Source organism: Rhagoletis pomonella, unplaced genomic scaffold, assembly GCF_013731165.1.
Source record: "Rhagoletis pomonella isolate Grant_MI unplaced genomic scaffold, Rhpom_1.0 Rhpom_scaffold_00001, whole genome shotgun sequence".
Classification (NCBI taxonomy): domain Eukaryota; kingdom Metazoa; phylum Arthropoda; class Insecta; order Diptera; family Tephritidae; genus Rhagoletis; species Rhagoletis pomonella.
The window spans coordinates 72,608,926-72,626,807 of record NW_023458555.1 but is presented as its reverse complement, the minus strand read 5'-3'; the positions used below and the strand labels follow the sequence as shown (position 1 = coordinate 72,626,807).

The 17,882-nt window shown below is 34.2% G+C and overlaps 1 protein-coding gene across 1 annotated transcript in view; it reads right to left on the bottom strand.

The window, feature by feature from the left end:
- Window positions 1-4,356: 4,356 nt before the first annotated feature.
- Window positions 4,357-17,882, bottom strand: part of LOC118747652 — a 35,779-nt gene continuing 22,253 nt past the window's right edge. Inside the window, exon 3 of the mRNA XM_036481709.1 lies at window positions 4,357-5,990. Coding sequence (XP_036337602.1) covers window positions 4,378-5,445 — 1,068 coding nt within the window. The 5' untranslated portion in view covers window positions 5,446-5,990 and the 3' untranslated portion in view covers window positions 4,357-4,377. The remainder of the gene's footprint in view (window positions 5,991-17,882) is intronic.

Sequence of the window (17,882 nt, the reverse complement as noted above, 5' to 3'; positions counted from 1 at the left end):
AATAATATTTAAAGATATCTAATATTGGTAACAAACGAAAGGAAGTTAGGTGAAATTCTGCGATATTCATTTAAAAAGCTTAATGATATGCATATATATATTAAACGAAAAGGAAAAGAAGTGATGGTTTGCAAAGATATATTTGTTCGAGGGTTGCCACTTAGTTAAAAATTTGCTGAAAGTAAACGATAATTGATAACTAAATACTTATTTATTTTAACATACATACAAGTTTTTGGAAAAACTAACAAATAAACGTACACTTGCGATCAGCTAATTAAGTCATCAACATTTTTAACAATTTTGACCTTCTTTCACATCTACAGGCCTAGCCCATTCATTTGGCACCTCTTCTATATTAATACAACGAACGGTATAAGTCTTCTATTTTAGAAGCAGGTGGCAACCCTATTCAAAATACTGAGACCTTCTTGAACATCTACAGGCCTAGCCCTTTCATATGGCACCTCTTATGTTCTAATACAACGAACGATGCAGATTTTATAATTTTAAAAAAGGTGGCAACCCTATGCCTTATGGTACATACATCTAGAGGATAGGCCCTTTAATTTGGCTAGGGTTGCCAGATTTTTTATGCGCGAAATCAGTACGTTAGACCTTTTCATGCTAAAAAAATCAATACTTTTCAGTACATTTTTATTCAAAGCAAAATTATGAATGTAAGTAATAGATAATACTTTAAAACGTCAGAAAACGTAGGTTTAACCATGATAAAAAAGAAGGTAGTTTCAATAAACAACTTTTGACGGATAATAAAATTTTTTGAAGTTTCATAAATTGTGAGCATTCTCAACGGCCTTGCCGCTTTGATAATATTAAAACAACAAATCGGAGTCTTTTCTTTCCCACATTTATATCAATTTAATAATACTTCAAATGAAAAATCATTATCAGTGCTTGGTAATTTTTTTGCTTACGTGGTTCGCACATTTTTTATTAAAAATATATAAAATATGTAATGTTAAAGGAGACTTCATTGAAATTGTTCTTTTTATTTTATAATAAAAATCACGAAAGCATTATGTTGTTGTTGTTATATTGTTATTATGTTGCAATTTAAAAATGAAGTTCTAAAAAATTGTCTTTCCTGATAAATCCTTTTATAATCGCCAATACCATGTGAGTAAATTGTTCTCATAATTTAACATGCAAAACAAAAACAAATTGGAAAAAAGTATTTTTATTTTACTTATAATTTTGGAAATATTTGTTCACATGAAATTCGTGATTCGTGATGAAATTCGTGAAAATTTACTTTAAAATTTCTCATCAGATTTTGCAAAAAATTAGGCTTTGTGGTTAGCGTATCACCATTAACTTCAACAAATTTCGAATTTAAAATTTCCAATGTATGCAAAAAACTTGAATTCGTCTTGCGTAGAACGCCCTCCGATAAGCAATAAGCATAGGTATAATTTTGATCACTTTCTTCATTCGTTCTGAAACCTAGTTTCGTAACTCCCTTTTTGAGATTATGCATTAATTTTCAAGTTCATCATATTCGACATCTTTGAGTGGACTGATGAAATTTTCTGCTTAAAATAAAAATATTACTGCTTGTGATCAGGTAGTATGAATTTAATGAAATGTCATAATTTTATTAAAAGTCAAATGGTTAACAACAACAACGAATGTCATTAAATGAAACTATCTTCTTTTTTGTATCACGGTTTTAACAATATTTTGGTATATAAATAAAATATAGTTCATAAACATTAAGTACACGGAAGCCAATAAATTATTTTATATGGATGACATTTTTGAATAGCAATAATGAGATCATTTCCGTTTTCAGTGTTTAAATAGTCAAAGAATTCTATAAATTTTATTTTAGAATTAATTTTAATTTGAAGTTCACTTTCAAAAAATTTGACTAGAAGCCGGTTTCTCTCTTTGCGCCAGGAAGCAAACTTTATACTCAAGATCCTCTCAGCTGCTTCGTTTGAGAGTGGTATTGAAAAAACAAAATTATATATTTGTTAAACTTGGGGAAAAGGACCACTATTTAAGAACTTCATCTATATTTCTTAAATTAATTTTTTCAACTACGAAAATTTTTTGAAAGACTAATAATTCGCTAAAAAGAGTATCTAACTCTATATCTGTATGCAAAGCTCTTCTACAATGTCAGTAAATTGTGAAAAAAGAATTGTAAGTTATAGGCAACAGCTATTCGAATGTTCCAATTTGTTGCTATTAAAAAGAAAGTTATTTTCGAGATAACTAACAACACTCGACAAAACAACGTCAGCCTTGTTTTTAAATAATTTAAGCTCCATCATATTATCGCAACTGGTACGTAACGACCCGGCGATATGCCCATAAAACAAATGATCTTTTTGTTATATTACTTTCTTGGGTATATCAAACATTATCTGAAACATGTCAACTATAATTTAATTATTTTCTTCTTTCTTTTTACAGTACAGTTGAAGGAAGTTCCAACGTTAAAGTATAAACAGAACCAGATCGCTGTGCGAATTTCGTCGGCCGGAGCGATGCCGTTGGGTGATATGCGCCGCAACATTTCGCCCAGTAAAACAGAACAGAAACGAAATTCGCATCAATTAAATGGCAAATAAAAAACATAAAGATACAAAAGCGAGAAGATAAATCACAAAATTGTGCCATTCTGATTCTTGCTGATAATTATCTAATAGAAAAATGGGGAAACAAAGCTCTATTTTCACTGAGAGCTGGTTTTGTGACCGGCGGCAGCAGCAAAATTAAAAATAAATCTATTCTTGCCGAATTTCGTCAGACGAAATTCGTCGTCACTTTGATTGTGTGCAATCTCATAAACTGCGGTGTGTTTTAATTTGGCAGCGAACTTTCTTCCGACGAATTTCTCTGGGCGATTTGATTCTGTTTAAACTTTTATGTAAAAACTTTGAGAAAATCCTAAGGTATTTTGTTTGAATTGAAAATTCAGTACAAATCAGTACAAATTTTGAAAAGTCAGGACATTTGCGCACTAATTGAAGAAATTAATAAAATCAGTACAAGAGTTGAAAAATCAGTACTGTACTGATAAAATCAGTACGTCTGGCAGCCGTAAATTTGGCACCTCAGTTTTGAAAATCGAATAATCGGTGCAGATCTGATGCCGTTAACAAAAACTCCCTTCATGTATTGTATTTAAACATAATATGGGGCATTTCACCTCAAGTGACCCAACTTTTGAAATCTATGTCTTCCGATCGGGATGAAATTTGCACCAAGGTTAGTCCTAAAAAATAGTAGTTATGACACAAAATTTCAATGGGATCGGTCAAACACACTCCGAGTTGGAGGGTCTAGAATTTTGACATTTTGGTCAAACGGCCATTTTTTCGGATCCATATAACTAATTACCTATTGTATTTAGAAAATTTTTTCAGGAATGTTTTCGATAGATTTCTCTTCAGTCTTTACAAATTTTATTTTTTTTTAATTAAAATGAATTTTTTTTAATTTTTTTTTTTAAATAAAAAATAATTTTTATGTTTTTTTTCAAAAAGGGGTATTTTTTTTATTTTTTTTTGCTCAAAAGAAAGCTTAGGTATTTTTCTTTAAGAGCTTTGTGGTCGCTTAGTGGGATGCAACTTGTGTATCAATCAAAATTAGCGTTTAGTAACTCGAAACAGCGGTTTTTTTAATTTTTAATATATGACCTATTGTCTTCTTTTTTGAAAAACTTATATAAAAAAAAATAAATAAAACTTATATGAGAAGGTATATACAATTACCTTTCCAACGGTATATAACACGCCTAACCAAAGTTTCATACCCTCGATACTGCCATTCCCGTAGTTAAGGATGATTAAGATTTTTCGTAGTCTAACACAGCAGGTACTCGATTTTGTGCATCCAAACTCTTTATTAATAGCTTTGCAGAATTTGAGTACTAGATTTGCATACCTACTAGCACAATATTTAAAAGGTATGAAGAATATGGGATTTTCCGGTAGTTAAGGATGATTAAGATTGTTTATTTTTTGCTCAAAAGAAAGCTTAGGTATTTTTCTTTAAGAGTTTTGAGGTCGCTTAGTGGGATGCGACTTGTTTATCTATTAAAATGAGCATTTAGTAACTCGAAACAGCGTTTTTTTTTAATTTTTAATATATGACCTAAGTTTTTCTGAAACCTGAAAAGAAGACATATAAAAATTTAGATACAATTACCTTTCCAACGCTATATAACAATACCCACAATATGTACACCTTTGGAATAAAATAACTGTTTTTCTATAGAATTGGTCAAAATTATGAATTTTTTTATTTATTTAGAATAGTTTTTAATATATAATTTAATAAATAGATACATAAAAAGTATACAATATAGTTAATTTTATAATAGCCAGCCTTCCATCCACCTTATTTTCCACCTTTCTTTGTGGCTTTTTTCGTCAATCCTTTCTTAGGGTTACTGGGTTCTGCTGTTGATTTCATTTCGGGTTTCGCTTTTGGAAAGAAATCACATTGGGTAGAGGAAGAAAACTTCTTTAACTTGAGCCTTCCATCGCCAATCGGTATGAAAGCATGATATTGAGCGGTACCATCGATTGTTACTGCAGCATCGAATCTGCTCTTCAGTGATTTCGCAGTTTCCGCATGATCATCTTTGCTACTAAAAATTATTTCAGTTTCTTTACAGTACTTCTTCTCCCACCGGAATAAAGCTTTCGCATCTAAGATACGGGCTTGATGAGAGCATTGGAGGCTATACTTCGCTGCATTTCTTTTAATATTTGCTCCTATACCATCACATGCTCCTTTACCATGAGCAGTAGGATGAAAATGCCACTCAGCTGGTGTATCGAAATCTGTTTCATGAGCCATAAGATTTGCGAAGCTACTTTTGTTTTTAAAATGCTGACGAGCTCCATCCGAAACGTAGTATACCTTCGCTACTGTGAATTCGGATTTTAGATAATTTAGTATTATCTTCTGGTACTCATAAACAGCAACGGCGTCATGCTTCAAATCGTCGGATATGATTGCCATACTTTTATGTTCCAGTTTTCCATCTTTCATGTAGTAAATAACTATTGTAAATATAGTTGCTTGGTCGTTATTGAAATGGAATGCTTGTATGGCATCCTGGATAACATATTTATAGTTTTCTGCGAAATCGTATGAAATAACGAATTCACCTGCCTGCAAATGTATCTTCAAATTTTCGAAGAATGACCGCTGCTCCTTGACTAGAAAGTCATGGGTTCTCAAGTTTACCAATCCGGTACAAATTTCTTCCACAAAATCGTCCACACTTAAGATTACTGTTTTCAATGTGCACCTTTCAGACTGCAGCCAAGATTCAAATTTGACCTCCTCCACAAATTCTCGGTCAAAAGACTTGACCAAATTCTCTTTGATGAACGTAGTTCCCGGGCAATTTGAGCATTCACCCAAGTGGCAAGAAGTTGATACATTAGGACACATTGTCAATTTAAGGCGCAATCACGGTAACTGTTCAAATCTTCCGGCGAATCATTTGTTAAATAATTCAAGTTGATTTCCTTCAACATCAGCTTCACATTTTCATGATAAATGCAAACGCATACTGTATGACTTCCGCTGCTTCCTGCCAAGACGCAATGTTTTGGCCTGAGCTGGGTAAATTTTGTGAATCCAATTTTAATATCCTCGTGTTCAGATTGAAAGCTCGCGAACAGCTCATTCAGGTTGCAGAGAATTATCCTCTTCTGCATTTGAACTTTCTTACCGTCAATTCGTACAGACACCCAGTCTTTCATCCCTGGCATCAGGCGACTCATATCATCGCGCTGATAAAACTTAGTCACTAGAGCTTCAGTTTTGCACTCAAAAGGTTTTCCTTTCTTTGTGTTTGGGAGTGTGAGTATGCCATGCTCTGCCACTAATTTTTTAGCAATCCTGGCTTTTCTTTCTGATGTTCCAAACTCAGCCATTGTTTTTGCGCGACTCCATGTCGGTGGAGCAAGCGTGAGAAGTTGAATTTTTTCTTCCTGAAAAAATAAAAGTCAACAATTACCGGTTATTTTCTGCCCAAAAAATAAAAGGCAAATTTTAACTTTTATTTTTGCCTTAAAAAAATAAAAAGCAGAAATAACCGGTATTATGTGCAAACGTCAAGCTGTGAGGTAAACTACAACCTAACCCCTGTGCTCTAATTTTGGCTTTCTACTTACTAAGTTCATTGTGCTAATTCTGTGTTAAAGTAGTGATAAAAAGTGCTTATGAGCATCATAGTGTGAAAAATTTAAGCTAAGTGAAAGTTATTGGTTTTATATTAAAGTAAATTTAATTAAACTTCACTAGCATACATTCTAATTTTGCCGAGTCATTTGTTGCTATCATTGTTGTTGCATCCTTTGTAGTAAACTGAATTCATTTTGTTTTTGCACATTTGTTCTACTCTTTTTGTTTACTTCTTCTAGTAATTCTTGTCAGAGCTGTTTGCATTGCGTTTATTAAGTGTCATAATTACAGTGATACTCAAACTGTTCGCTACATTTATTGTAAGCTATTTACATCAGCTCCTTAATTGTTATAATTTATTTTGTTTGTCTTTTATTAACGAGTGTATTACATAAATCTTTCTATATGAAGTGCGATCTTGATACTTGCCAAATTAAAAGCGATTCTGAGCGCTACTTATCGTGCTGGCTGTGTGATGGTATTTACCAACCGAAATGTGCTGGTTTGACGGGAAGAATTCTGGACGCTATTAATGATGGCTAGGGCCTTCGCTGGTCTTGCGTAAAGTGCAGGTCAACCGAAGTTGATCTTTTCAAGCTATTTAGGCAAACCAGAAACGGTTTTACAGAAGTAGGAAGAGAATTGTCGTTACTGATAGAAAAATTTAAGCATTATGAAAATATGTTTAAATCATTGCAATCTGTTAAGGGTATCCGTGTGTCTAAACGTAAGCGTCTTCATAGTCCATCTAAGGAGATTACTGCCGGTGCACGTCAGAATAATCTTCCGACGGACTTAATTAATTGATCCTCTCCGTGTCCTTCAGCATCAGAATCCTCAGCCTCAAAAGACCGTGTAACGGAATCTGCTTCAGATAATAAAGAGCCTGAAGTATCTTCCCCTTCCCCCATTGACGTGGTGGCATCATCTTCAAAGCCTCAACCGCCTTCCCTATCCTCAACTACTAACGCAGTAACTCAACCCCCTCCGCCGGTACTCCAGTCTGATACAAGAAAACTAGTTGTGGTTCCGCCAAATAAGTCAATCTTTGTTTCTAGATTTTCGAGAGACACTACTGAAGACGTTATAAAGCTTTATACCTCATCAAAAATTACAACTGTCGACTTAAGCATCAGAAAATTTAATTTTAAATACGAAAGAAATATTGCTTCATTTAAAATTGACGTAAATTTAGATAATTTTAATGTGCTGCTTAGTAGTTCCTTTCCGAATTTAGGCCCAAAAAAGTAAATAACTTAGCTAATATTCCCCGTCATAACACTGAATCAAAAAACTAATTATTAAATCTGCTTTAAGTATTTATTACCAAAGTGTAAGAGGCTTAAATACTAAATTGCTTTTTATAAACGATATTTCTACAGATATACAATTTTCCAAAATTTCAGTGTATGCAGATGATGTAAAGCTTTATAAATCGTACGTTTCAATTCAAGAAAGGTCTTTGCTACAATCAGACTTAGACAGCATGGCTTACTGGTGTCAAGTAAATCTTGTGCCTCTAAATCTTAAGAAATGTAAAGTAATGAGCTTCTCGCGAAGAGCTGTTCATCCCTCTTCTTATACAATAGGTAACCATAACCTGGAACAGGTATACAATTTTGTGGACCTTGGTATCACAATGGATCTTAAGCTTAATTTTAATCTTCATATTAATGTGACAGTCAACAAGGCTAAAGGTGTACTTGCTTTTGTGAAACGATGGTCAAAAGAGTTTTGTGACCCTTATATCACTAAAACCCTGTTTACAACATTAGTTATGCCAATTCTGGAATACGGTTCGGTGGTTTGGAATCCAAGGTATCAAATTTACTCAGACAAGATGGAATCAATTCAAAAACAATTCCTACTTTTTGCTTTAAGAAATTTCCGTTGGGACTCTCAATATAACCTTCCACCTTATACGAGCCGATTAAAACTTATTAATCTTCCTACACTTTCCAGCCGCAGGCAAATGCTTGGTAGAATTTGTATAGATAAATTACTAACAGGCTCAATTTCAAGTCCGCTTCTTCTTGGCGAAGTTAGCCTTAATGTTCCCTCCCGGGTATCAAGAAACTTTTTCCCCCTATTTCTGAAAGCTTATAAAACTAATTTTGAATTGTACGACCCACTCCGTTGCTTGTGCCAAGATTTTAACTCTCATTCCAGCACGTTTGATATATCAGATCCGCTTTTAAGCATTAAGGAATCGATACTGTCCTCTCTCAATAGATGAATCATTAAAATAAAGACATAAAATCGGCTGATGAATTTAGTTCTGTAGCTGAACAGTTTTAGATCTTGACACTTAACAAACTCCTGTCTATCGTGACTCAGCGCAAAAATTGAAAATACTGGTTCCGTACGTCATGCGGACTGCGCCCCTCGTGCGGATGGGCGGGAATGGAGGGTAAAAACCGTTGGGATATTATTATTATTATTATTTGCTCAAAATGATAAAAGTCATATTTTTAAAAGTCATGGAGGAATCAGAATCTACCATGAGAGACGAGTATAATGGTACCTTTGAAAAAGCTATAGCATAATTTTTTCACTATACCTTTTTGATATCAAAAATTTTTAAATAACTTTTATTTTCAGTCTCTGATATTTTTAAAATAACTATGCGCACACCGAAACCACTCGCGGCGATGGCAAAACTGAAACTCAGACAAACAAGTTTGGGCATATCACAGCCAGTGCACGGACTTCGAAAAAATTAATATTGGTAGATTTTACATACAAAAATTGGTAGAAGTTGGTAGATTTTTTTAAAAGAAACATTATTATATAGTGTTTACTCATTTAGGATAAATGAAAGCTAATTCAGGTAAGATGGTGTTACCAAAGCAGCTGAATTTTCGCCTTGGGGATTTTTAATGTCAAAATGATGTATTTGTTGTAATTCTTATTGTCATTATGGGTAAAACTTGTTAGTGGAATTTTTGTTTTTGAACTTTTGCTGTCACCTTATTATACGAATTCGCCTTGGAATAAATTGTATTTCTTTATAAAACAATAAAACATTCAACAAAAAAGGTATAAATATGTAGTGCATAAAAGTGGGTCCAAATCATGGCATCCGTGATCGAATGAAACACGATTCGAATCGAATGAAACGAAGTGTTTTCTCTCAAATACATTCTGAACTGAAGAAGCGAATTCGCTACCAAAAGCTGTAAAGAAAATTCCGATTCGAATATGATTCGATCCCGGATGTCTTGATTCTGGCCCTGTTTTACAATAAAAGAAACAATTACTCTGCATTTCAAAATTTTTTGAATAAAATTAGTTTTGAAATGATTTAAGTTTGCACACCATTCCTTTGGCAGTCTCCCACAAAAAACGTATTGCAAACGAAAAATATTTCCATAAACAGTTGGTTGTGGTCAAAGTTAACTCCTCATGTTTATTTTAGGTATGTTCCATGATAAAATATGTATACACTGTGTTCATCTAAATCTCTTTGCTTTCTTTCGGGAAAATATTGGGAGATTTTTAGTCTTTGTTGGTAGAAAATAAAAAACAGCTAAAAAGTTGGTAGATCTATAGATAAAGTGGTAAAGTCCGTGCACTGATCACAGCACACACTTTTCTTTCTCTACCTAGCGTAGTGATCGACATGCCATAGCTTACTGAGCGCTCTGTGAGCACACGCGTGTTTCACCCATATACGAACAGCGGTAGCGAAGGAATGATTTCCACACACAAAGTATCATTCAATGAATCGTTTTTATGCAATGGTCAAACGATTCAATAAGTGGGACTGTGTGCATTATAGCTGAAATACAATGCCGGCGAACGGCGAACTCACCACAGCGAAATTCGCGCTGTCAAAATTAGAACACCCGCAAGCATATGAAATTGAACACAGCCAAAGCGAAATGCGAAGTTCGCTTGGCGGCGTTTCATGGCGATAGATTTATTTCTATCGCTCTGCTGGGCGATGACAGCTGTGCGTGCCAAAGGTGGCCGTATTTGTTTTGTGCTTTCAAAGTTTAAAAAGAAAACAACCTAAACACGATTTTTTTTTTGTTGTTTGAAAAATATAGTTGTGGATTCGTTAAATCTGGCTTGAAACAAATTATTTATAATAATCTTTCTTTGTTTTACATTTATATTTGTTATCATTTCCTCATTTCTAAATATGGTTTAGTTTTTTCTAAATATGGTCACCCAAATTATAAAGGCGACCAAATGGGATCAGCTGTTTTCGCTACCGCTCTAATTCTGTTTAAGTAGGCGAAATAGTTGGGCGAACGGTGAACGACAGCATCGCCCAGTTCGGCGAAGTTTGCCGTTCGCCGGTATTGTATTTCAAGCATTACTCAGCTGGTGCTCTTCGTATGTGAAACACATAAACGCTCAGCATTATTTAGGGGTGGCTCAAGAATGATAGAATACAAGATTGCGCCAATGAGAGAGGATTTTTGAGCGTAATTTTTGCATGACGTCATCTTGGTGCAATTGCGAGAGAGAAATGCCAAAACGCATATAAAAATATATAAAAAATGTAGAAAAATGTATTAATTTTAATATAACATGGCCCAATTTAGCAGGAATCAATATATATACAAAGATTGATTAATTAGGAACACGTAGCAATAATTTTGGACATGTAGCCCTTTAGATAAGTACGATTTTTAGCACATGAAAAAATGGATGTATTAACAGTGTTTGCAATTTCATGTTTGTGGACGGTAGCCAACCACCTTAAACTCCACAGCTGTTGACTCCACAGCTTTTATTTGATGACTTTTGTACCATTTCCGAGAGGATGCATGAGTGTGGCTTTTTTTGGAAGCAAATATTTTATGCCAGTAAAACATAATTTAAGCTGAACTTTTAAATTTATAATAATTTTGGCACGGTTTTGTATTAGGTACGTAAAAGCGCGGTAAGGTGCCGCTTAGCGCCTGGAGACCTTATCCACTGGTGCATTACCTCATACCAGCACTAAAAGAATCAGGTACTGACAAAAATAAGTAGGTAGTGAAGTTCATGTATCTTCTTACTGTAGAAACTGCTTTTGTATGTATGCCATTGCCAGCAAACTAAACCAGCAACTGTCTACATTCACCATGAAAATATACCTAATACAATTCACCAAGGAAAGGCGAACATAGTTCCATATAGAAGCTCATAGCTCAGACACATAGCACAAAGCTCGATTTGGTTTTTAATGCATGTCCTCGCCGGCAGAACTGCTTCCACTCTTTCGCCAGGTTTGCGTCCGTAGGAAACGGAAAAAAAAACTTATATAGCACGCTTTCCTTTTGTTTTCACTATTACACTTTGCCACTGCACACTTCATTTTGCTTTTTAATGTCTCAATAATTGTTTGAAACCACGCAGAAGTATTAACGCACAAATATTAAAATTGTTATTTGGTTTTTTTGTATGCTCACATTCAACAATTGCACCAAGATGACGTCACGCTAACAGCTCATTCTGTCAAAAACACAAAGAGCGGATTAGCGAAACCCGATTGGCGCAATCTCTATTTCTATCAATCGTGGGGGTGGCTCACAAGCATGAATATGTTCCGCTCTCAAACCAAATCGTGGTTGCCTCAACTAAGATTTGGTAACAATGATTAAACCATGTGTTCAAAGAAAGCGTATCTGTATTAGCACAGCTTAATGACATCCTTTTATGAACCATACGTTAAGTTGAATGGAATTTGTAGAAATATGCTTCAAAAAAATATTTGTTAGTATTTACCAAACCCTTCAACTAAATTAACGATTTGTTGCAACCTAGATGAATATTAGAAGCTTTAATATATTTAGTTATAATTACCAACCCATGGTAATAGTTCCCAATTCTTGTTAACAGTTCCCAAATATTGTCAAAATTCGGGAACTAAATATCTTTAGTTGTCGAAACTAATCCTTTTTCTCAGTGCACCCAGAAAAAGGTTTAGTTATAATTACCAAGATTTGGTTATAGTGACCATGTAGCATAGTTGGATATGGCGAAATAAATATATAAATTTTGCTTCCATTTTTTAAGATTTTATAATTTGGTGGTTTGATTGAAAGAAAGCTTATCTGCATTAGCAGAGCTTAATAACATCCTTCTATGAACCATACGTTAAGTTGGATGGTATTTTTAGAAACATGCTTCAAAGAAATATTTATTAGTATTTTCCAAACCCTTCAACTAAATTAACGATTTGGTACAACCTAGATGAATATTAGAAGCTTTAATATATTTTGTTATAATTACCAACCCATGGTTATAGTTCCCACTCCTTGGTAACAGTTCCCAAATATTGTCAAAATTTGGGAACTAAATGTCTTTAGTTGTCGAAACTAATCCTTTTTCTCAGTGCAGAAGGGTAATAATTGCTACTTTCCAAGCAGAGGGGAAGGAGGAAGTAGTGAGACAATGGTTTAGCAGATGTGTAAGACAGCTTAGAATGTTCGGTAAAATTAATTTTATAAATTTAATTGGTATGCCGTAGGTGCCAATGGCGTCAGATTTTATACGGTAAACACTTTTGGCAACATCCATTTCCCCAACCGATATGAAATGAAATTTGATTGAAGGAGGTAAATTGATGGAGGTGGTCATGGGTAGTGAGCCATTGTATACTGTGGAGGAGTTATACGAAATGAAAAATGAGTTAAGTAGATTGGGATCTAGAGGACAAGAAGCTTCAGAGCATGGCCGTACACCCAACCTTTTCAAGTTAGACCATAGCTGTTTAGCGGGCAAATCGGTGTTGAGTTTGCTACAATAATATTTCTTTTTATCAAGTTGCAAGAGGAAGAAGCTTTATTCCGAGCTCGTTTATAAGCGGTCCAATTTTCGTTCGTGGGCTTTCTTTTCCAGACATTTTAAGAGATGTTGCGGCTTTTTATGGCTAATTTGACATTCCTGGTAAACCAAGGACAAGAACGTGATGTGATTGCTAGCTTGCGAAGTGGTACGTGCTTATTTAGAAAGTAACGTATGCTTTGAGTTAAAAAGTCTAGTTTGTCATCAACAGAGACTAATTGCCAGCAATAATCCCATGGAAATTTGTTCAAATCAGAAAGCAAACTATCGAATTTAATGGCATTGTAGTAACGGTACTGGGTGGTCGTAGTTGCATCAACGCTATTATACAATTTAAAGTCGAATGTACAAAAAATTAAGTCATGATCAGAGACAAAAGACAATTGATCAAATAGAACAACGGACGTGGAAGTGGGAACAATAAAAATATCTAACAAGCTCGGTCGCACCTTACAAGAAAACCAAATCGCCATTTTGGTATTGACAATATACATACCAGTAGACGCAAGAGTGTCTATGAAATTGGACGATGTGGAGTCAAGAGTTAATAAGTTTATATTAAAATCACCAAAATGATCATAGTCAATTAAGTGAGTTGAAAGACCTTCAAAGGAAGGTTAATAACAAGAGTTTTATTGGGATTGTACACACATGACACAAGTACTTTAGAATAAGTATCGGACAGAACAACAGATAGAAACTCAATTTCAGACAGAGAGGAACGACTTACAACCTTAACATCTATATAATCTCTACAATAAATAGCAACTCCACCTCTAAACGATCATTTCGGAACAGTTTGTAATTTGGGATAGAGTATAAGTTGTCCGGAATATCTACATTAAACCATGTTTCAGATACACATCATCAACAGAAGAAAGTTCAAAGCAGGGTTCGGAAATTCTCACTCACATTCTCTCACGTTCGCGATTGATAATATTCCAAATCGATTTTTGCATTCTTTTATCGCGAGTGAAAAATGCAAAGAAATTTATCATCTCTCACATTCGGAATGCGATCGACAAAAAAATTTCCGCTGCTTTTCATTCGCGATCGAAAAAAGTAAAGAAATTTCCTCTGACTCGAATATGAGAAGTCCGTGCAACAGCTTATCGCGAAAAACTTATCGCGAAAAATTTTCAACGACGTTTTATGGGAGATATTTTTCGCGTTTGTTTTAGGTATGCATTTTTTTATGCATACAGCATACATACATATGTACATATGCATATGTAAGTAATGCAAGCAAACGCTTTTCGGTTGGAAGGAATGTAGGAATATGCACAAATATATGAATTATGATGGTAACATATATGTATATATGTACATATAAATTACATCCATACATATGTGTAGTTAAAGTATATTCCAAGCGTACACTTTTCAGTATATAGCCCAATCACTTTAGATTTTTTCAACTAAAAAATTCCGGTAAGAAATTTTTTGACGCAGTTTGGTGTCTCCTATTTAGGTGAACACAAAATGAAAATTTTTCCCCCAATTGCAATATGGGAAATGTCCGCCATCTTGGACAGAACATTTTCGCTCCTCATGCGGAAACTACTTATAGCGTTATCTTTTCTCAAAAAAAGTTCCTTTTATATGGCAACTCTTGCTTTGCGTTGCCCTGAACCTGAGAAAATGTTGCGTTCTTTATATGAGAATGAAACAGAAAATATACTGCTCCATCACAATTTATTTATAGAACTTAATAAAGCTAAATAATTCACTTGGCCTGTAAGTCTTTAACAATTTTAAAGCACAACACTTATTTCTGATAGGGAAAATAATTGCATTTTTACAAGATTAAATTAAATGCATAAGATCTAAGCAATTGCTTGTTCTTAAAATTTTATACATAAATTTATTTGAACGAAATGAGTGAAAGTTCTGTGGTGTTTTTTACGATTGGTGAACCCACAGTTGAAAATACGCGCCAAAAAACACGACCTCCGAGATACTGTGAAAAAAGTTTTGAGTAGCTTTCCCCTGCCGCTGCATTGAGCGCGTTGTCGGTCGAGATCTACACGTCGTACGCGAACATATGTATAAATAATGCGTTTATCGGAAATTTTGTCCTCTACAACTTTGCGATTTACATGTGCCACTTATTTCAAATAGAAATTGCTCAAAATTCAAAAAAACCGCGCCACTTACCCAATTTTGCGCATTTTTTGCATATTATTAGCAATAAATAATTGTTTAAAAAAATTATAGGCACATAAAAATTGTAGGGAATCGAATTCTCTACAAATCTGATCTCCACCTTTTTTCACGAGAAGTGCAAAATTCGCGCGCAAATCGCAAAAAACACAAAATCCAAGATGGCGGACATTTCCCATATCGCAATTGGGGGAAAAATTTTCATTTTGTGCTCACCTAAAGAGGAGACACCAAACTGCGTCAAAAAATTTCTTCCTTGAATTTTTTCGTTGAAAAAATCTAATGCAAAATTCGCACGCAAATCGTAAAAAACACTATATCCAAATTGGCGGACATTTCCCATATCGCAATTGGGGGAAAAATTTTCATTTTGTGTTCACCTAAACAGTAGACACCTAACTGCGTCAAAAAATTTCTTCCCGGAATTTTTTCGTTGAAAAAATCTAAAGTGATTGGGCTATATACTGAAAAGTGTACGCGTATCGTCATTCTGCAAAACCGCGTAACTGACATTGGCTGCCAAAAGCTGGATTTGTTAACACAAACTCTTGGCTTAATCCTTATCCATTCGTCATGAAATATACTAGCCAGAAATGCGATTGCTTTATAAAAAAGAAAACCATTTTGAAATATGAATGTTTTTTCTCTCTAGAAAATAATTTATGCCACGTCACATACGCGGTTTTGCATTATCTTGATATGCGGGTTTGCATTTTGTTGATACGCGGTTTTGCACTTTAAAAGACGATATATTTGTGCACATTCCTACATTCCTTCCAACCGAAAAGCATTTGCTTGCAAATATACATATGTACATATCGCACATCGTCTTCAAAAGAGTCACAACTCAAAATTTGCCATTTTTGAAATTATGCGTTAAAAATATAGCCAAAGCTTTTATTTACCCTTCAGCAAGAGCTGGAGCAAATTTTTGTTATAATTTGTTAAAAAAAAACCTAAGATAAAGTCGCCCTTGCCCATATGATTAGCATGTGCTCGAAATAGTTTTTCGCATTTTCTGACGAACGCATTATTTTGAGTTGTGACTCTTTTGAAGATGGTGTGCGATATGTATGTATGCTGTATGCATAACAAAATGCATACCCAAAACAAACGCGAAAAATATCTCCTATACAAAGTCGTTGAAAATTTTTCACGATAAGTTTATCGCGATAAGCTGTTGTGAGCATGGTTGCCACAATTGGTAACTTTCTACCAAAATTGGTAACTTTTAAACGATTTGGTAACTTGGTAACTTTTATTTTATTTTGGTAACTTTGCAACCAAACATCTATTTGCATTACTAGAAAGAAATGAATTATGTTTTTGCCTGTGCGTAATTATAAAAACCCTTCGAGTTTCAGTGGCAGCACTACTGACACTTCTAAAAATTTACTTCGATAAAATTAGAGTCATCTCATATTCGAATACTGGAAATATTTGAATTACAGTGGCAGCACCACGGGCTGCACTTCTGAAACAACTTTCGAATGTTTGCGATACGTTTTGAATTCTACAGTAAAAATGGTATACAAATTCGGCCATCTGACAATTTTTAGTAAGGTCCACAAATCGTTTTGATTATTCCGGCACAAAAAAAATGTCGCGTGCTTTTTACCAGTCCCACCTACCGACATGTATTTCGACCCACAGAATCCGAATCGGAGGTCTGTTTGACACGTACAGTAAATTATGAAAAACAGAAAAAATAGCTCGAAATTTGGGCTAAAAGCACCCGCCACTTTTTTTGTATGCCGGTGTTATTATTCCGTGAGTCGCAGGTTCAAATATCGGCACATTCCGAACGAAAAATGACACTGAAGATGGCACAACGCCGAAACCGGTTTGTCTCCAAACCAAATTTGCCAAAAGATGACGAAAAATCGAGTATCGGCACATGCGGTAATTGATAGAAAAATATTTTCTAATAAAAAAAAAAAATATAATTGTCAATAGCATTTTAAATTTTGATAATTTATCAAGAAAATAGATTTAAATTTCTTTGCTAGAACTGGGAGTTTTTGATAAATAATCGAAAATAGACAATTTATAAAAATATTGAATTTATTAAGTGCACAGAATCGGGCTGTAAGTATATACACATTTGTTATGAAATATAGCAGTTTTATTCAGTATATTTTTTCTCAGTGAAGAAGTGCAGATTTTGGTATTGAAGATTTGGTAACTTTTGGTAACTTTTCTTAAGAGATTTTGGTAGAAAAAAATGTTGGCGAGTGGCAACCTTGGTTGTGACTGATCGCGAATGGATTATTTGCATCGTTTTTCTCATTTATGAGAGGCCGACATCGGCAATGCTCGGACTTCTCATATTCGAGTGAGAGGAAATTTCTTTGCTTTTTTCGATCGCGAATCAGTGTTGCCGCCGCTCAAAGAACTTTCTAACCAGGATTAGACGAAAAAATTACCAAATGTAAGGAAAAATAACCAATTTTTTATTAGATTAACAATTCAGGTCATCACAAATTCTTTTATATTGTGCGTATAGACAAATTTCACAAACCAAAGAAAATCAAATTTTTATTTGCATTTTTGAAAAGTAAATCCTTTTAAGGCTTAAAATAAATGAAATACATTCATATATATAAATACATATTTAAGAAAATCAGGCTTCCTCTATTAGGTGCATATGTATGTTAATATCTTCGTAAATATTACCAGACTCTAGATAACGTTTTTAAATAGGTACATAGGTACACAGTTTCCAACTTCTTTGTAAGAATCGATGAAAT